General features: G+C 58.2%; 1 protein-coding gene across 8 annotated transcripts in view; it reads right to left on the reverse strand.

The window, feature by feature from the left end:
• WT1 (WT1 transcription factor) overlaps positions 1-20,406 on the reverse strand; it is a 95,567-nt gene that overhangs the window by 20,473 nt on the left and 54,688 nt on the right. For 2 of the 8 annotated variants that reach the window (XM_072864361.1, XM_072864360.1), the window contains exons 1-4: positions 18,125-18,663; positions 13,595-13,717; positions 13,248-13,350; positions 6,363-6,440 (exon numbers count right to left, since the gene is read on the reverse strand). In XM_072864361.1, coding sequence (XP_072720462.1) covers positions 6,363-6,440; positions 13,248-13,350; positions 13,595-13,717; positions 18,125-18,515 — 695 coding nt within the window. In that variant the 5' untranslated portion in view covers positions 18,516-18,663. Of the gene's footprint in view, positions 1-6,362; positions 6,441-6,718; positions 6,803-13,247; positions 13,351-13,594; positions 13,718-16,873; positions 17,549-18,124; positions 18,883-20,406 lie in introns of those variants that run through there. The other 6 variants (XM_072864363.1, XM_072864362.1, XM_072864364.1 and 3 more) reach the window with 5 other exon arrangements.

Genomic DNA, 20,406 nt, shown 5'->3' on the forward strand with positions numbered 1-20,406 from the left:
TAACTAGGCAAAGAGACAATGCCTCATACACTTAGGCCACCAAATCTGTAAGAATAATAATGAAAATTGTCCCACTAGATTCTCAGGACTAGATAACAGCCTAGATCTCCACCAAAGCTCTGCAATGTGTACACTGTACACCCCAGACCCACAAACAATATATGCATTATAAATTAGAAAGAAGACACATTAGAGATTATACTGTGCTGTTCAGATGAACAGTGATAGTCCAGGGTAGGTAAACACTGATACTTGAGGAGAGAGAGGCTTCTAGGACCAGGACCCACATGTTCACTCCCAGCAGGATGGGCTGCTCAGGCAACACCACAGCAGCCTGGAGAGCTGCCAACGGAGCCGCTCGCTGCCCTGCCGCAAGTGCTCTCAGAGAATGGCTGAAAGCACGGCTAAAGCTCCGACGCTGTGTCTTCCCCTGCTCCAAGGGCTGAGCAGCCCCCAGGAGAAATTCAGCTAAGGCCAGGGGGATAATTTAGGGGCAAACAGTTGAATTAACCAAAGAAAAAAAAAAAAAATCCCCAGTAAGGCCCAGAGTTACAGTTAGGAGAGACACCAGACCGATCCCTCCACAAGTCCTAAAAGGAGTCAGAACTAAGTAAGGCCAGATGCAGCCAAACTGGCCTGCCAGGATCCAACAGAAACTTTTGTTCAAGCAAGGACTGAAGGATTTGGCCACACAGTCCAGTTCTGCCTTTACTTGTAAATATACAACTCCCTTTAACTTCAATGGGAACAGCACAAAGGCAGAACTGAACTATAAATATTTAGAATCCAAGTTAGTCGATGAAAAAAGGACCCAGTATATTTTGTTCTCTGGTTCTAGGCAGCCAGAAACAGACCTGGAAACATAGCCATAAAATGTAACTCTAGATAACTGGGAAACAAAGACTGATACTTATGCAACATAAAACGCTAAGCAAGCGCTATGTGTTGTAGAGTGTTTAGAAGCACTTGCATTTACCATTAGCCCAGCAAATCCTTAACACTCGGAGAGTAGCTGTTTTAAAATGATTAATCTCGAAGTTGTACAGATTGTACAAAGATTAATAAAAATGAAGGTTATACAGATGAGAATGTGTGATGAAAAACAGAGCAGCTTTAGAGAGTTGTATCAATCTAAGTGGTTATAAAAAAACTCATAAAAGATGACATTCTAATCTGAATATTTTAAAAAATAATCAAGCTGCAATTTCTCTCTCACACCATTTTTACTTTGTTAAACTGAAATTGTCTGTCTAATGTATAAAGCAGTTACAACTTAATCTGAAGAGTTAAGCTTTTTATTATTATTTCGTAAACCAAAAAAGGGAAGCTTTAGGACATACTGAGAAGAGTTAGAAAATTTCAGATGAAACGTGAATACACATTGATTCATGAGATTCAGACTTGGAAGAATAAAAAAAGCCAGAAAGCAAGATTACATAAAACAGGCACCACATTAAGCTTCAATTTAATTGTGTTTCAATGCAGGAACAGGAATTTTAGGGTTTAGACACAGAGCCAAAAATGAGGCGAAGTGAGGGTGTGGGCTAGTCGCATTGATAACAGAACATAAAGGAAGAGAAGTAGAGTTAATTCCCTCTGCTAAAATATTTACCAGCCTAGCACCCTGGGAAAAATATGTATGGAGACAGAAAAAAGATTTTGATTAGTTATATAGAAGATCATGTTTCTGCCTGTTTTTTGTCTAATACTATTACGGAGGGTGGAGTATAAAGCTGCATTTTTATCTGCACTTTCCAAGGCAAAGGAATATTTTAAAATGTGATTTAACAGATTATAGCCCTTCTGCCACCTTCAATGAGAAAACCAGCTGGTTGATGAAAGGAAGGCACTGGATTTTCAGGGGACCCTAGTCTCTCCAACTTCAATAGTCTTTGTTTGGTTTGGGTTTTTTTACCATTGACCTGAGTGGAATCAGGATTTCACCCAACACTTCCCTTCAAAATGAGACCCTCAGCTATCAGTGGGAAAGGGGAAATTCAGTGTTAGAGACAATAGGTCATTGTCTGATTGCAGAACTGAACCCAAGAAGGAAGTTTTGCACCTCCAAATTTTACTAATAATACCATCATAGCTAAACAGAAAAACCTTTACCATTCACTCCTAGACAAAATAAGTTTTCACTGCCTTGTTTTAGATGCAGTTTTAATAGCGTTCTACAGACATCATCCCTAATTTTCCTTCCAGTGAGCCTGAGCAAACAGCAATATATACAAATGTCCATGGAACATGCCAACTATTTAACACCTGAGCAAAAACAAAAGGAAAAACAAAACAAAACAAATTTTGTGTGGTTATATACTCGATTTCAGATGTCTGTTGGAAATATGGATCAAAACTTTTTACTCCAGCAGCTGAAGAGACAACTATGCAATATTTCTGTTAAGTCTTGCTGTTGGGTGGGTGGCTACGCTTCTTGTCTACCACACCATATCATTTCCGGCTTGGTATAAATCATTTCCGTGTCACTTTTATACAGAACTCATCAAAATATCAAGGAGGCTTTTATAGTCATGAGGTCTACCTCTACAACAACCCTATGAAGGGAACTGTATTTTCCACATTGGACAAATAAGAGCAACACAAAAATATTAGGGAGAGAAACTGAAGGGAAAGGTGTCCACTAACGTGGGACATGCATTTTGAGATGTCTGGGACCTGAGTTCTTGAGGTAATAAGCAAAGGATCCACTGACTTTCCTGCAACAGTATAAATCTGATCTCAGCTGCTCCAAACAAAATACCACAAAATGAGGAACAAACCATCAGCAGTCTGAAGAGATAAAATCCAGTCCCCCAGTGATGTTCACTGCCTTAACCATGACGTTTTCCTTTCAGATCCTTGAAGCTGCCGATTTGTGTGACAACTATCGCAGACAACAAGCCAGCCCTCCCTCTTGTCTACCCAAAGTTCAGAAGACAGAGAAGTCCCTGGAGAGACAGGCAACACATAATCAACGCTCACAAGGCACTAAACATGGACTGTTTTTTCCCTCAAATAAGTTGTAAGCACAACTTGAATTAAATCTTTGGCATTCAGAACCTAAGTGAAAATCTACAGATTCAAGTCACTTGGGGTATATGGTAGCAGTAGGGGGTTGTCGTCTTCTACGAGAGACGACTCCTTGCAGAGAGAAGCTCATTTTGAGCCGTCAGACCTCCTTTTGGGTTGCCAGCAAGTAGGAATGTCTAGAAGTCAACTTTTAGGACCTACTCCATGTTCTGGAGTAGTCTGGCTGCAGCCTTTTCTATCTGCTTCCCCATTTACACCTCTCTCCCCTTCCCCTGCCAGTCTATCACGTTGCTGTACTCTGCCAGCAGACAACACCTCTGTTCACCTTATGTGTCTCTCTCCACCACTTAGCAATGGCTGGCCAGGCACTCTATACCATACCTTTTACTGCCCACCTCTGCTTGATGCTCAGGCCATGCCTTCTGCAGTTCCCTAATGCTTACACCTACTGAAAGCACTCAATGACTAAAACCCACCGAAACGAAGAAACTTCTTGCCCTCAGTTCCAATATCTGACATTAAAATAGCCAGGGAGGAAAAACATTCAGGCAAAAGAGTCTTCTAAGGCCTTAAGCCATAGGCTGAAGCAGGTTCTGAGCAGATAAAATCATTCGATAGTTTAGATGCTGGGCCCTTGCTTCTGATCACACACGAACAGGACTGTTCATAAGCTTGCAACTCAACGGGAATGATTTTCACAAGGACTGAAAAGGACACAGCTTTGGCCACCTGACAGTATTCCTTGCCAAATTTCAAACTTTTAATCTGAAGTGAGGAGATTGTAGAGCTGATCAGTCAAATATTGGCAAGAATGTAAACAGCTAAAACCAGAATGCTCTCAGATAAACACTAGATAGCTTAAGCATAGAAGCTGCTAACTAACTCTACCTGAAATGCATGGCAACAGCTTCATTTCAATATATAAAACTTATGCTGAACATGAACTCAGAAAGCAACCTACTGAACTGGTCTACTGTCAGGTATAAAGTGTATGACCCATAAGTTTTATATAATTGTAGAGTTCTCTAACTATCTGCAGAACTTACTGGTAATGTTTTCTTCCTTTTTATAATGTGCAAAAGTCTTATCGAAGCCAGGAAGAAGTGCTGGGGAGAACTCAAGGCAAGGAGCTAAACAAGGACTGTCATCGTTGGACAGAATCTAGAAGCTCCATATTTCAACAGAAAGATTGATTCCAAAATTCTTAAATTACAACTACAAGATTGTGAAAAGCATCTGAAATACTAAACGCCTGGGAATCACTTATGAACAGTTCATATATTTTAAAGATGTAAATCTTGGGAAGAATACCTTATGTTCATGGCAACTGAGATTGGAGGTACTGTGTATTGTAACTCTCAGCCAGAAAAGACAGATAACTATTTTGGCTCATATTACCAGTGATGAGGCTATGTCTAGCACTGATTTTCCACAGATTCTACAATCTTGGCCTACACCAAAACTTTCAGCTTTGTTTTACCATAGATCATTCATCTTGATTTCTTTTCCCACCCCCTTTCATGCATCCTAGGTCACATACTTTACACTGCTAACAGTCTGAGTCCTGGACAAGTTAAGAAGCCATTTATTTTGTTCAGCACTCCTTTAATATTTCTATTGTGTCTTTTTTTTTTTTCCACCCAGTTCCCCAAAGAATAACCTCTTCCTTGCTTTAACAACTTGGACCTTGGTCAAGGTTGATGTGTTTCTCCATTTTGCAGGATATTTTCTTCAGAAGAGACAAAACAGTGTCTAATATTGCAATGACTGATCTTTAAAGGGTACAGTGTAAAGAGGAAATCAAAAACACTTATGGAAAATAAAGTAGGAAATAACCTTTAAAAAGAGAGGATTGGCAGCAAAGACCCTGAACTGTACATGACTGTAGGATTTGGGGATCTTCTTTAACCACAAGAGAGCTCCTTGACAGATCTCTTCAGGCTCAATTCTCTCGTTCGTTCCAATACAGATAGTTTACTATGCTACTATCTTGCCCCTCTAACGTTCAAACACCGATTGTGAATGAGCTAGAAGCAGACCCGTAATATTTTTTTCCTTTATCATGCTACAGCACCGTACACAAAGTCCACCTTGAACAAGGTTTTCACTTTGATGGACAACAACATGAAAGCCCAGATCTATGCGGGCTTTTCTAGATTTCTCCTGTCATTCACTTGAGACTTAGCACACGCTTAGACACTGAGAACGTGTCAAAGCAAGCTGGTGATACCTACCTTCGGTAGGGGAGTTTTCATAGCCAACCATCTACTCAGCAGAGCAGGGAATCTTTGGCTTTGTCTTGGCTAGGATCAAAAGGTGGCTCTTTTGCTCAGGGTAGTGATTGCAGATGAAACAAGGTGAAGCTACGGTCGTGCACCAGCCCAGCGGGTCTCGGCCCGACCTCAGGCTCCCCAGGCCGCGCCAGAGGACACCCACCCGGCCGCGGGACTACTGCTGCCGCCGGCACGGCCTGCCCAGTGGCCCGGCACGGGCACCCAGAGCTTCGCGCCGCCGTGCGCACTCCCTCTCCCCTTCCTCCCCCAGCATCCCGCCCTGGCCCCCGGGGCCGGGCCCGGGAGAGCGGCGGGCCGGGGGCCGGCTGGGGGAGGCCCGGCGGCGGAGGTGCCCGCCCAGGCCCGGGCGGGCGGCGGTCGGGAGCGCTGCCCCCCCCCCCCCCTCCCGCGGCCGCCACCCCGGCGGGGCCCCGTGGCGCCTCGGGGCCTTCCTGCCCGCCCAGCGGCAGGAAGCCCCGCGGGGGAGGCGGGCCGGAGCCTCTTCCCGGCAGGTGGGAGGGCGACAATGGCCGGGAGGAAGGAAGCCGGGAGGCGGCAGGGCCGGGACACAGGACGCAGGGCCTGGCGAAGGGAGGGAAAGGGAAGAGGGATGGTAGGAAGGGGCGACAACTCGAGGAGGAGAGGGCCGCGGGGCCGCAGCTGCCCCGCCGGGACCGGCACCCGGACCCGGCCCGGGCCCAGCCCTGCCCGGGGACCCCCGGCCCGGCCCCGGCGGAGCCCCGCGGCCGCGCCGCCCTCGGCGGGCCTGGAGCCCCGCGGGGCTGGGCAGGGGGGCTGCGGCCGGAGCGCTCCGCCTTGTCAACACCTCCCGCCTAACTGGGGAGGCGTGAAGCAGGCAGCACCCCGACGCTGCACTGAGGTTATTACAGGTATTTTTACAAACACGGCACGCTATAGCCAGGTGATGAGCCGCTCTCGGAGCCGGTCCGTATTTTTTCCTGCTAGCGACCGGATTCAAGCCGTAAAATACAAGACAAAGTTAGCTCAGTAACACAACTGCACGAGGGCAAAAGATTAGAAAAGAATAAAGCACCTTACCCCTTCAGTGTGGATCCCAAGTTCATTTGATTCCATGTCATGCATTCGAGCTGTGAGGTCATTTGGTATAAATTGTCACTGTTGTGAAAATACGTAGAATTAGAACTACAGTTACTGCCATCAAATTACAATCGATACGTCGAGATAGCAACATTTTCTTTGTTGTTGTTTTTAAATATATCAGAGTAGAAAGTGAATTTGTCTTAACTAATCCCTTTTATCGATGTGTTATGAATTTAAAAAAAAGAAAAGGAAATAAAAGAAAAGAATGGCTGTGGAGCGGAAAGTCTCTTTGAGTCTGCAAGCCTGTCAATTTGTAAATAGCTGGAAGTGGAGACATAAAACTTTTTCCTTACGGAAAAGCAATATCCGATATTGACACATTGAAATTAATGAAAGGAATACCGGCAGCCTGGCGGGCTAACGAAGCAGGTTATTTGTTTTAAAAAGGCAAATCTGTTAACTGTTTTACCCAGGAGTGTGAGGGACCACGTGGTTAACGGAGTGAAGCAGCTATCGTGACTCATGATGGATGTTGCCACATAGAGGGGCTTGACAAGCAGGAGAAAAATGGAGTGGCCGAGCGATAAACGCCGGGCTATGCCCCTTCCCCGCCGCCGCACACGGCAGGCAGCCCGGGCGGCTGCCGCGGAGAGCGGGGTCCCGACCGTCGCTTTCCACTTTGGAGCGGCAAACCCGGGGGAACCCCGGGTTTGCCGCTCCAAAGTGGAAAGCGACGGTCGGCCGCGGTAAACCACAGCGGGAGCCCCGCGGAGGAGCCCCGCGGAGCGGCTCGCCCGGCCGCGGCCCCCCGCCCGCTGGCGGAGGGAGCCCCGCGATGAAGCCGGTGAGGTGCCGCAGCCTGGGGCTCGCTGCCCCCGGGGCAGGCTGCGGGGCTCCCCCGCTCCGGGCTCTCCCCCGCTCCGGGCTCTCCCCACCGCGCAGCTCCGCGCAGCCTCTCCCCGGCGAGCGGCGGGGGGGAAGGAGGCGGGAGCCCCCGGGCCTTTCAGCCGGGCTCCGTGATTGATGCCGGGGAACAGCCGCTCACAATAAACGCAAGTCTCCCCGTTGATTAATTACGCCGAAATTCGCTGGACTTGTGCAGTGAATTTATATCATTCTGTTATTAGAAGAGGGTATTTCTTTTTCTTGGTTGTTTTTTTTTTTTTTCTTCGTGGCAGGTAGAGGCGACCTAAAAAAGTCAGATTCCAGTGGGAAGCTTTTGCATATAAAAACAAATTGGGTGACTTCAATCCCGAAGTATGCGTAATATCATTTGTCAGTATCACTGGACACTATTATTCATTAGTGTGTCTGAAGTGCTATTATGCTACTACAATGTCCTGCATATCAGCTCAGGAATTGTTAAACTCTCCTGCAGTTTCCCCATTTGCAACAGCAGTCCGTGCTGGGCTGTGCCAACTACGTTTTGCAATTCCACGAATTCTTCCTGTAATGCTGCTGTAATTAATTCCTCCAGGACCCTGATTTTTATTAGAAGTGCCCGCCCGATGCATTTACAGCAGGAGATTTCCCTTTAACTTTCTTTCGCTTGACAGTTCATTTATAAGAGCCTCCCCCACAATATCCACTTTTCCCCCTCCTTTGCTTTTTCATAAAGCAATACACTTATTCATCTTGTCACTAGCTCGCAGCCACTGTATTGCATGCCGCCTTTGGGTGACAGTGTCCAAAACAAACCGCTCGGAAAACAGCGCGATGTCCAGCGGCTGGGCGAAGCCACAGCTCCGCCGCCTTCACCTCCCCGCCTAGAGCTGCCTCCCGCCCTCCCGCGCTCCTGGGTCTGCAGCTCCGGCAAGAGCTTAGCGGCGGAGCCCCAGCTGGCTTCAGCCTTCGGAGGGAGCCCGGAGTGGCTTTCGGGCCGGCTGGGCGCCGCGTAAAGCGCCCGGAGGCAGAGGGCGAGCGGAAGTCCGCTCTGCCTGCTGGGGCCCGCTCTGCCGCAGCCGGTCCCTCTGGCTCGGGGCGGCCTCAGGAGAGACCCGCAGCCCTCGCCCCCCCTTGCCCTCCCGCTGCAGTTGCCGTGGGGCAGGAGCCGGGGGGATGAGTGCCGGGGGGAGGAGGCGCCCGGGCTCGGACCCCACGCCAGCCCGGCTCGGCACCCCACGCCAGCCCGGGCTCGGCACCTCACGCCAACCCGGCTCGGCACCCCACGCCAGCCCGGGCTCGGCACCCCACGCCAACCCGGCTCGGCACGCCACGCCAGCCCGGCTCGGCACCCCACGCCAGCCCGGGCTCGGCACGCCACGCCAGCCCGGCTCGGCACCCCACGCCAGCCCGGGCTCGGCACGCCACGCCAGCCCGGCTCGGCACCCCACGCCAGCCCGGGCCGCCCCCGGCGCCGGGGCCGAGCGGGGGCGCGTTTCAGCTGCGCGACCTGGGGAGAAGCAGACGTTTGACTCGCTGCTCTGAGAGTGGATTCCCGCGGGATGCGCTGCGGTCTCTCGGCACGCCCCGGGTGGGCCATGCCCCGGCAGCGGGGTGCCCACGGAGGGGCACCCCCACACGGGCTGCAGATGGGGTCTGTGTGATCTCCGCTGCCGGCCGCGGCCCAGGGGAGAAATTTCTTTTCCGCGGAGATGCTGAGCCCGCGACCCTGCGAGGTTTGCATCTCGAAAGACCCGGGATTGCCCAAGCTTTGGCTAAATCGTGCGAAAGCGGCCCCGGGGCGGGAGGCGGGTGCGCACCGCCGCGCCCCGGCGAGCCCGGAGGCAGGAACGGCCGCGCCGGCCGCCGTGTGCCCGGGGACCATCGGCATCGACACAGGGTTAAACACCTCGCATCCGACCTGTGACAGAGAACAGGACATCCCTAACTCCGTGTACGCCTGGCCACGGTTTATTATTGACGGTACCATGAGATGATCTCATGGAATTAACAGCTCCTCTCAGAATCTCGGCTTCGGATGAGGTTTGAATGATGAGAAGGAAAGCGGGGTCTCCGGGGATACGCCTGCGCTGATTCCAATCTGAATCCTTGGCCTTCCAAACGGCCACAAAGAAGACACTAAAAATAACTTATTTTCATTACAGAGATGCTTTTAAAGAGAAACGAGAGGAAGGGGGGAACATTTCTACAACGGGGATTAATGTAAGTTGGAGTGGAATAAAAGGAAGTCAACGCTGAGCAAAAAGGGAACTTAAAAGGAAACCAGTAGTAGATCATATAGAGTTTGTTTTGGCCTGCATTGCAGTATTACCGAGTTCTTGACCTCTGCACAGAAAGAGCTATAATCTGAACCGAGACTCCTCCACTTTTAAAGTCTGTGTAAGTGTGACTCACAGTAAATTTTCAACATCCAGCATGTTTACTACATTAAACAGCGCGAGGTAGAAAAGTTCACATCACCATTTTAATGGACCCACAAACGCTAGTCATCTAGCGCGCACTTGCAGGCTGCGCGGGTTTGTCACCCACGTCCAGCTATCAGCAACGGGCGCAGTATTCCGTGGCAGGGGAGCGGGTGCGCTATAAACAGAGAGCAAGCAGTTGCCGAGGCGAGAGATTTCAGAGATACTTTTCCTTCCAGTACAAGAATCACGGTCTTCAACCGTTTCCTCCAAGCTGTCGCCTTCGCGACTGCTTTGCCTTGGTACGGGAGGGAAGGGAACGCTCTTCAGCCCTAGGCCCACCCGACTACCCCTCCGCGCTGCCCAGGGGCTGGCACCAGCCAGGCCGGGAGCTCTCCTGGCCCGAGGACTCTGCCGCTCACGCCCACTCGCGACCCGGCGCGGCGCGGCTCCCCGCGGGCCAGGCCGGAGGGCCGCGGCCGCGCTCCACGGAGGGCGGGGAAGCGATAGCGGCTTCACGGCGGTCTCTCGCACCCAGCTGGTGGGATGGCGAGGAGGGAGAAGAGAGAGCATCAGCTGGAGGTGCTTCACTCCTGCATCTCCTCGCGGCTGCTTTCTTGCTCCACCTCCGCTCGCGGAAGGATTACCCCTGGGTCTCGTCGCGGCGCAGCAGAGATCCGAGACGGGGGTGACGGAGGGACGGAGCCCGGCGGCACCCAGCGAGCGGGACCCGAAGCCTCGGCCGGGGTGGGTGGGCGAGGGACCGCAAACGACGCCCATGCGCTACTCGAGCGTCCCGGGGGGGCGCAAAGGCGAGGCGGTGCGGGGCAAGCACCGGCCGGCCCGGCCCGGCCCGGCCCGCCGGGGAAAGGGGCAACACCTCCCGCTCCCGAGGTCGGTTCCTCCCGCCACGTTGCTCCCTCTCCACTGCTACAGGCGAACGGGAGCGCCTGCTCTCCTCAGCCGGTGCGAGGAGCGACAGACGCGACGAGCCCCGTGGCGCCGCGGATGAGCAGCATCCCCTGCGTGCTCCCAGGCGCGCAGCGGGGGTGGGCACGGCCGCGGCCAGCCCCACCGCCCCGTCCCTGCCTGCCCCGGCGCTCAGATGCGGCAACCGAGCCGTCAGTTGTCAAAGCAGTGCTGGCAAACTTGACCTGAGCTGCGAAAAGCAAAATAAGTCTTCGCAAAGGAGGTACGGAATAAATAAGGTCTTAAAAAAATAGTAATAAAGATTCCGCCAGATCGATATGAATATTGACTAAGGCAGTGCGGTCGGTTTTCAGGCCGTTGGAAACGTGGCCCGTCTCTGCACGGTAACTAGTCACCCACTTTCTTGACGACACTTTCTAGGAAGAAGACTCGTGTAGTAGGGAAATCGTTTTTTCCAGACGCTTTCGAACACGTGCAGGAGGGGGAGGCCGTACCCAGCTCAGCCACCTGTTCGGGCTTAGGTGCTGGGGCAGGCTTTGCACGACGGGAGCTGCCCTCGACATGGAACAAGTTCTGCCCTGACTTACACCCCCACACAGCAGTATTGGCTCGCGTCAGGTTTAAGGGCTTAAATCCCCATCCTACCGAGGTAAGCAGAAAGCCTCCCGGGGAGCAGAGTAGGATCAAGGCTAAGGGCGGGAAGACACCGGCCCCGTAGCGCAGCGCCGCCCACCCGCGCCGGGGTGCGGGTCCCCAAGCGCCGGGCGGGAGCGGGCCGCGTTAGGGCGATGCCGGGCGGTGCTCGCACCCCTGCCCGATGCTTCCTCGGCAGAGGCACATGGAGCAGAGAGCTCCCGGCACGAGCAGCGGTTTCCTGCCGGAATCACACCTCCCAGGGCTGGGATCGCTCCACTGACCGTACAAGCGAGTACCAAGGCCGCAGGAGGGAGCTCCCGCGGTGCTGCCGCCGCCGCCGCCGGGAGCCCCGACACGGGAGCGGGGCTCGGGGCGGCGAGGGCGAGCCCCGAGGCCCGGCGGGGCTGGGGAGAGCGGCGGCTGCCCGCGGGGGCTCGGAGCTGCCCTCCCCAGGCCTCCCTACAAACCATATTTATAGATTTCCCTGCGAGGCGAGCAATCCCTGTCACTTCAGCGCAGGAGTTCGCCCCGCCAATTATTCTGCAAGCTAATCTCTCTGGATAGGCTTCTTTCCTTCCTTCATTACCTCATTCCCTCCTTCCCTTGACGTCAACTCGCGTTCATTAGCGAAGTGGCTTCTGGAAGTGACAGAATTTTGTTGTCCCACGTCCAGTGTTGATTAATCAGGGATGATATAACCGGCCTACAAGAGGAGCCGCTCGCGGCTTCCTTCGCGGAGGCATATTGTTTTGTGTGCGAGAGTTACTTAGCAACTCCAAGACACGGGACTAGCTCCAAGTTCACAAAAAGTTGAAGAATAAATTTTGGGGAACTTCTTTGCTCACTAAACACATTGTAAAACTGCGAGAGACACGCCCAGCCCCCATGCCAGACCAAAGAAAACGGGAAGCCACGCTTGCAATCGACCCCTCTCTTGGCAAAGAGAGTCCGCGCTTGCAGCAAAGCTCCAGATGCACCTTTCTCCCAGCAAGGAAATCCGATAGGTTTATCGCCCCGCTTACAGCAAATAACCTCCCTGCAGGCCAGTCCCCGTCGCTCCCGGGAGCCATCGGAAGGGCTCTTGGTCTGCAAGAGGAAGCCCCTGGACGGGGCCGACTCGTAATTGCCTGCCCGACCCCTGTGCCACGCTCTGCCCAACGCTGCTGCTCACCAGCGAGCGCTCCCACATCTCCCCGGCCTTGGGGAAGAGCGGCAGCGGAGACGCCCAGCGCCGGCAGCCGGGAGAAGGCGCAGGAGCAGGGGGCCGACGACCTGCCCCTGCCTTAGCAGGGCCGCGCCGGCCGCTGCGCCTTGCGGCTCGGATCCCGTGGCCGGAGCGGGCCGCTCCGCTGTGCAGCCGGGGCCGAGGCGGAGGGGACGGGTGTCGGGCGGGGGGCGGCGGGGACCGCGCCTGCCTCGGGTAGCGAGGGGATGCTGCGGCGCCGGGTTAGGGCCGGGCTCCGCCGGCGGAGCCCTGCAGCCCGGGGCTCTGCTGCGCTGCCCCGGGCGCTTCCCCCGGCGCGGACGAGCGCACCTGGGCAAATCCCGAACCCCTCGCACCAGCGGGCTCCGGGACAGGCGTGCTCCAAGCAGGTCGGGCAGCCCGGCTCCCGCGTCCCGGAGGCGGCCGGCACCTGCCGCCGGAGAGCGGCTCCCCCGAGCCGGCAGCACAGCGCCCGGGCCCGCGGGGATGCTCGGCCAGAGCCCAGCGGCTCCGCCACCCCCCGCAGCCCCGGCCCGGGAGGGCGAGGCGGCCCCGGCAAGCTCCGAGACACGGCGGGGCCGGGCCGGAGGGCACGGCGCCTTTTTCGGTTTGGTGGGGGTTTGGGGGTTTGTTGTTGTTTTTTTTTAACGTGTGAATCTTTTTTTTTTCTTTCGAGAAAGGAAAAAATAAACCTGTGTCCTTGCATAAAATAGAAAGCCGTTTGAACGGCATGCGGGGGAGAGACCACGTCTGAGCAACGACCCGCGCAGAAGGAAGCAAGGCAAAGCTCCCTGCCGGCGGCGGTACCTGTTGTAGGGGGTCCGGAGGAGCAGGGCCTGACTGCCCGTGCAGCTGTCGGTGGGGGTGTGGCAGCCGTACACCGGGGGAGGCACCGAATACTGCTGGTCCCCTGCGGAGAAAGAGGCGAAGCGTTAACCCCGGCGGCGACCGGCCGTTCCCCCCGCCCTGCGCTGCAAAGGGGGCTGCGGGGCCCCGTCCTCCCGCGTTAGGGCAGCTCTAGCTCCGTGCCAGGCCCGCAGGGGGGCAGCGGCGCGACTCCGGAGCCGCTCCGGATTGCCGGCCGGCCGCAGCGCCCTTTGAGACGGGCCCCCGCGGCCGGGAGCGCGGCCCGCACCCGCGGAGGCTGAAGTTACCTAGTGAGGGCTGCTGGCTGATGGGGTCCTCGTGTTTGAAGGAGTGGTTTGTAAACTGAGCGGCGTGGTGAGACGGCGTGTGGCCGTAGCTCGGGGTCCCGTCAAACGCCACGGTGCTGTAACCTGCCGAAGAGACCGCAGCGGGGTTAGGAGGAGCCTTGAGCCCGCTGGACCACCATCTTCCCGCGAAGCCCCTCCGGGCAGGGGTCGAGCGGGGGGAGCCCACGCCCGGCCGAGCGCCGCAGGCTCCACCGCCACGCTCCCACGGCACCGCCGCGGGCTGCCGAAACACTTCGCGTTTCTCGCACCGTGTTGGTCTTCCCCCGGTGCTGCTGCCCACGGTGGGGAAAAAGACACGGCAAGGCTGTGCCCCTTCGTTCACTCTCCCACCGCACCCCCCTCCCCGGCACACGCACTTCGCGAGGCTGCGGGACCCCCGTGGGACCCCCCCGCCCCGGGGAGAGGCGAGGTGAGGCGGGCAGCCCGCTCCGAGGGGCGGAAAGTCGGAAGTCTCGTTTGTGTTTAAAGAGAACAGATCGGCTTCGGTAATAAAAAGGATGTTTTCATTAATTGTTGCTCATATTAAAGAAGAAGATTCCCATCTGCTCAGTGTACTCCTCTGCCGTTTCCAATTTAGAAGTTACCCTTTAATCTCTCTCTCTCTCTTTTTTTTAAGTGCAGCTTTCTGCAATAAAGAGGCGGAATGTTACATGCAAAAATAAAAACTCCTCCTTTCAGCGAAAATTGCTCTCCAAAATAATAAACAGCCTATTTTGTTTCCTACACCGAGCAGATTCAGATGGAAAGAGACCACCTCTGCTGACCCCGGGCCGACACGAAATCGTAAATCAGGTGCTTGGACACCAACTTTCATTAGTGACTTGGAGCTGGCTAAACAGCTAAAAAAGTAATTACAAAGTAATATTATCTCAGAGGCTTCTCGGCTCATCAGCATTTACCCCGAGAACCAAGCTCCTCCGAGACTCACTCTTCCAAAACAACAAAACAAAACAAAAAGTCCGACGTGGGCTGGGAAAAGAAACCAAACGGAGGACGAGCGCTGCCTCCTTCACACCCCTCTCTCTTAACCCGCTTATTCCAGCACCGGCATCCTCCTCTGGCAGGGGATGTGGCCGGGAGGTGATTTTGTTAGTCGAGGGGCAGCAGTCGGGACTGTTCTCAGGCTCCTCTCTCAGCTCCCTTCGGTGCCGAGTGCTCGGCGCTGCGCAGGTCTCTGCTTCACCACTGCCGATCGACAATGACAGGGACGGCACAGAGGGATCCGGAGGGGCAATGGAGGGATCCGGCTGTTGCCTCTCCATTTTATTGTCTCTGCAGACAGCCCGCATCCAGCGACATTACAGGGCTTAATTAACCTGCGGGGTTGCACGGGAGAAATGAAGGGAGCAATGGGGAGGGAAGAAAACCCAGAAGACACTGAAACCTTCACCTTCGCGATGATTTTAAGGCGGCCCTGAGGCTGCGAGGCTGGGATAGAAGTGGGACTGACTCGTCCCCGGCCAAATCTCTCTCACATCCCCCTCGCCTCAGGAGCAGAGCCCTTTCGCGGCGGTGCGAGCAGCGTTGACAGGCCGGTACCTTACGGGCTCCCATCCCACAGCTGTTTCTCGCTCCTTATCTCCTCCCTTAGCCCTCAGGGTAGAGGCTCAACCTTCAACTCCCTTTTCCCTATTTCCCTCTGCCTCTTTTTTAACTTTCAGAAAACACCGACACTTTCTACGTTACTTTTGGCCCGGCGCAGACTTTCGGTGACCTTCAAAACTCAGCTCGGTGCAGAACGAGGTTTTGGCCGCATTTTCCGGTGTTGCCTGACCCAAAGCTTCAGGAATGTGATAAGAAAGTTGAGTTCTGAACCGAGCTGCCGATAGTGAGGTCTCTTTAATTAGGGCGTTATCAGAGCCAGGCCTGATTAAAATGTGCTGAAAATAATTGAAAGTTGTACATCTGCTGGAGAACGGGGCCCATCCAGTTGTTGGAGGAGCCCAGCTGGATGAAAGAGACAGGCGAACGAGAAGAGGAAAACTGGGCAGAGGTTTCAAAGCCTTAGTTCCCTAACCCCCACCCCATCCCAGACTTGGCAGTCATGTCATCGCAGACCCAAGGTAGCGCCTTTCCCACGGTCGGAGGAACCGGCTAAAAAAAAAAAAATAGTTCAACCTTGAGGAGAGCCAAAGCAAGAACATTTTATCCATCCACGAAAAAAAAAAAAAGCAAGCAAACACCCTTCGCCGAATTCCTCCTCGCCGAAGGAGCTCGCTGCGTGTCGCCGAAAACAGTTGTGGCTAAGCCGCAGCGCTGCCCGTGCGGGGAGGCAGCCCCGAGCCGAAGGGACACCCCCCCCGCGGGCGCAGGGAGCGGCCCCGCGGCGAGGCCGCTCGGCCTGGCGGAGCCCGGGCGGGAGCCGGGACACGGCCCCTGCTCCCCGGGACGGCGCCTTCCGCCAGGCTCCTGCAGGGCCTCGATCCACCCGGCCGCGGCCGGGGAGGCGCAGAGCTGCAAGGCCGCTGGGCCCGGGCCTCCGGGCACGCACAGGTGTGCGTGTGCGGGGCTCGGGCTGCGCAGACCGAGCACCGCCCGCGGAGCGCCGGAGCGCGGGTACAGCCCGCCTCAGGCTCCGCGTTGCGCTGCGTTAAAGGCTCCGTTTCCCTTTGGAAACGCAGTTTTCCCTTTGGAAACGTTTCCCTTTGGAAACGCAGACGACAGGAGGGCGCGGGGTCGCAGCTATTTCGTCCCTCGCCCACCCGCTCACCCACCCAGGGCCGAGTTTATTTCCCGCGCCCTCCTCTCCACCTTCTCGTCGCTATTTCGGCCCGGCGATTACAAATCCTCTCCAACTTCTAAAGTCCTTTCAGACGCCTGAAAAAAGTCCCCGGCAGAGCTCCCTGGCCCGGCGTGCTCTGAGCTGGGGCGATGGCAGGCCGCTCCCCGCCGGGTCCCGCCGCTCGCAGCCTGGGGCCCCCGCGGGGCGCGCAGCGGCTCCGAGGCCCCGCCGCCAGCCCGGCCCGGCGCGGCCGAGCCTCTCCCCGAGCTCCAGGGATGCTGCCCATCTTTCCCGGCCGGGCCCGGCGGCACGGCCCTTGGAGCCCCGCTCCCGACGTTAGAGCCCGGCTCTGGGCGGACGGCGGGGGCAAGAGCCGGGGGCCGAAGGCAGCAGAGCGGTGGCACCGGGACTGCGACCCGGCACTGCCCGAGGGAGGCCCGTGCGCGGCCCCGCCGCTGAACAACCACTTCCCCGCCGCCGCCATCGCCTCTCCTCACCGCAAACGTCGCCCCGGGCCGCCTCGCCGGCCTCGGGCCACCCCTCGGCGGCTAGCACAAGGCGCGCCCGCCCGGCCTCGGCCTCCGCTCCGGCCCCTCGCCCCTGCCTCCCGTCGCCAGCCGCCAGAGAGCCGGGGACAGCACGCATCGCCCGGGTCCTCCCGCGGCGGTCGACCCCAGCCCCGCTCTGTGGGTACGTGGTCGCCCCCGCGGCGCAGAGCAAGCCCGAGCTGCGGGCCGGGCGCGGACGACCCCGCGCCGAAAGCGGCGAGACCCTGGCGAGTCGTCCCGCTCCGGCCGGGCCTCGCTCCCTCCGCCAGTCCCGCTCCCCCGTCCCCCGAGTCTCGGGGCCGCGACGGCCCGGCCCCGCCTCGGCCAGACTCCCCCGGCGCCTCGCCCGCGGCCAGGGAGTGCGGGGCAGGCGCTCGACAACCCGCGCCTGCGGGGCCAGCTGAAGGAGGGGGAACAAGACCCGAAAGGTCTCGGGCAAGCTCTCCGCACGCTCGCCCCCTCTCCCTTCTTCCTCGCGTTTGCACCAGCAGATGTGTATACTGCAGCCACTGGAAGAAAAACGGTTAGATGATGATCCCGGTCCCACACGCGGGGATCCAGGCGATGACCCATCGCCCGGCCGTGCAGCCCACGGGAATTTCTCAGGGCGGTGCACACAGCAGCCTGTCCTGGCCGCGGAGACGCTGAAAAGAAACTACGAGGCGCCCTTGTTTGTGTACCCCGGCCTGGGGGCATTCGGCGCTCCCGAGGTTAATTCGCCAAGGGGCTTGAAAACACTAACGTGCGGACAGCGGTTTTCGGATCCAGGAGGAGGTTTGGAGGTAAACACCCCCCCACCCCCCAAGATCTGTAGCGGGAACTGTCTCGGGGCACCGGCCCCATCTCCATTCCAGGACTTGCGCCGTCCCCGGCCCGAACAAACCTTTGCGAGGCGAGAGGCTGCTCCAAGCCGGGGCGGGGGGCTCCAGCCCGCCTGGCAGGGCCGCCCGCTGCAGCCCGCTGCCCCACTGGAGGGGTGGGGGCAAGCAACTCGTGGCTCCTAAAACTCCCCGGAGCGACGTGGCTGCTGCACAGGGAGGGAGAGGAGGCACGGAAGGGCTGGCTCGCCTCACCCTGCGCGGCTGCAGCAGAGAGAAAGGCTGGGCTTGGTGTTTACATCAAGCGCGGCCCGGCAAGGCTAAGCGGACGCCTCCGGGGGCCGCCCCCCGAGCCCGGGGCGCCCGGCAGCGCTGCCCTTACCCTGGTTGCGGATGGCTTGCTGGCTCTCCAGGCAGTTGGGCAGGTAGGGCCCGTTGGGGAACATCCTAGCCTGGCCGGAGGGCGGCTGGCTGGGCGGCGGGGCGCCGAAGGGCCCGTAGCGGCAAGCCCCGGCCGTGCCCGTGAACTGGCCGGAGAAGTGGACGGTGAAGGCGCTCAGGTACTGCTCCTCGTGCGGGTCCGACCCGTTCCAGCTCGGCTCCTGCTTGATGAAGGAGTGCGGCCCCAGCGAGCCGTAGGAGGCCCCCGGGGGGAAGTCCAGGACGGGAGCCCACTGCGCCGCGCTGCTCACCGGCATGGTGCAGTTGCTGTTGCCCGGCAGGGAGGGCACGGAGGGCAGCAGCGCGTTGAGGTCTCGGACATCGGAGCCCATCTGCTCGCAGACCTTCTGCCTGCCGCCGGGCAGCCAGTCTCCCCCCGGGCCGCACTTGTTCCAGGACACCTGGCCCCTGCCCGCCAAGCCGGAGGCCGGCTCCGGCTGCAGGCACCAGGCCGGCGAGCTCAGCCCCTTGGGAGAAGTTTGCTCCGCGACGCAGCTCCCCGGGTCCAGCCCTGCGGGAGCCGGCAACAGCGACAGGGCAAGGTTGTTCTCCAGGATCGCCTCCGGGGCTGCACCCGCCGGCAGCGCAGGGCAGGGCGGGGTGCGCGTGTGTCTGTGTGTCCGCGTGTGTGTGTGTCCGCGTGTCTGTCTGTGCGTGTGTCCGTCTGTCCGTGCTAGGGGGGCACAGCCGCCTCGCACGCCTCACCTCGGATGCCTGCTCGCCCTCAACTTTGCAAAGCTCAAATAGAGGCGCTTGCAGGGGAGGAGGAGTCAGCCGCGCCGATCCTCCATTCACACAACCTCCGCCGAGGGGCTGCCCACAGCCCGCTCTGCCGAACCCAGCCGGACCAGACACGCGAGGGGGAGGGGGGAGACGAGGAGAGCCGGGGATGGAGGGGGAGAGGTTACTGTGGGAGAATATATCTCCCCTACACATCACTCCCACCCTTCTTCTGGTGCAAGCGCCACTAAATCTCACCCTAACGCCCCTTCGCTTTAGGAGAGACTTGCGAGACTGTTAGAGGGATCCAGGTGGCCAGTAAGTACGTGCTGGATGACTTCCCCCGCCAGCTCCGTGCGTGCCCGTGGGGACTGCCGAGGGCGGCGGGGTCGCAGGCCCTGGGGACGGCACGGGGAAGCCCCCGCCCTTGCAGGAGCCGGGGGAAGTGACCCAGCCCGGGGCGGGCGGACCCCCTCTCTGCGAGGGGAAAGTGTCTTTCCAGGTGCCTCTCCCGCGGTGGGAGGAACCCGCGTCTCCCTGAGCTCCTGCGGGGTCCGGGCTGCTTGCCCGGGCCCCCGCCCCCGCACACACCGGCGCTCCCTGTCCCTGCGCGGCGGCGCCTCAGGGGGCGCCGGGCCCGGCACGCCGCGCAGAGCCGGCCGTGCCAGGGTACCGAGCGCTCCGCCGGCGAGGCGAGGCGAGGAGAGGCGAGGGAGGGAGGGAGGGAGGGAGGGCGCCCTTTGCAGGGGAAGCGGGGCCGGCGTGGGGCCGGTCCCAGCCCCGTCCCTCCGATCTGCCCGTGCGTGAGGGGAAGGAAGCGGCTGGGCAGGCGGGGGAGGACGGCGGCGCTGTAAGTAACCTGCTTCTGGGAGAGCCACCTGGCGCTGCTCCCGGGAAGCCCCGGGCTCTCTCTTCCCTCCCCAGCCTCCTGGACAGCAGCTCCTCAGCGTGCATCCCGGGGGCGGCGGCGGGAGAGCCCCCGATGGCATCTTACACGTTATCCCTGGACGGTCCTGCCAGGCGGCACGGCGGGTTTGGGGTCGGCCCTGGCAGCGAGGGATGCCATGATTTCGGCGGTGCGGGACCGGCAGGACGCCCCGGGGCGGGCGGCAGAGCCCCGCGGGACGTGGCGGTACCCGTCGCGGCCAGACGCCTGCCGGGGCCCGGGGCAGAGGCGACCCCGCAGCCCCCCCCCGCGGGAGACGCTCTCACCGAACGTGAGAAGAGGGATCCTGCCGTCTTCCTGCAAAACTACTAATTAATAATCACCCGGGGGGGGGGTGGTCGTGTTGCTTCTACGAGCACGCGTGGGACAGCTCCTGGGAGCTGCGCCCCGATGCGGTGCACGCAAGGCAGGGTTCGCGGGGGAAGCACCGCGACCGCGGGCCCTGTCCCTTGCGCATCCCCGCCGGCCGCCGCTGGAGCCGCGGCACCGAAGCCGCTGCTGGGGCCGTCGCTCGGCGCACACCCGGAGCGCACAGCCGCATCCTCCCCGGCCGCCTC

This window comes from Ciconia boyciana, chromosome 6 (genome assembly GCF_034638445.1).
Source record: "Ciconia boyciana chromosome 6, ASM3463844v1, whole genome shotgun sequence".
Lineage (NCBI taxonomy): Eukaryota > Metazoa > Chordata > Aves > Ciconiiformes > Ciconiidae > Ciconia > Ciconia boyciana.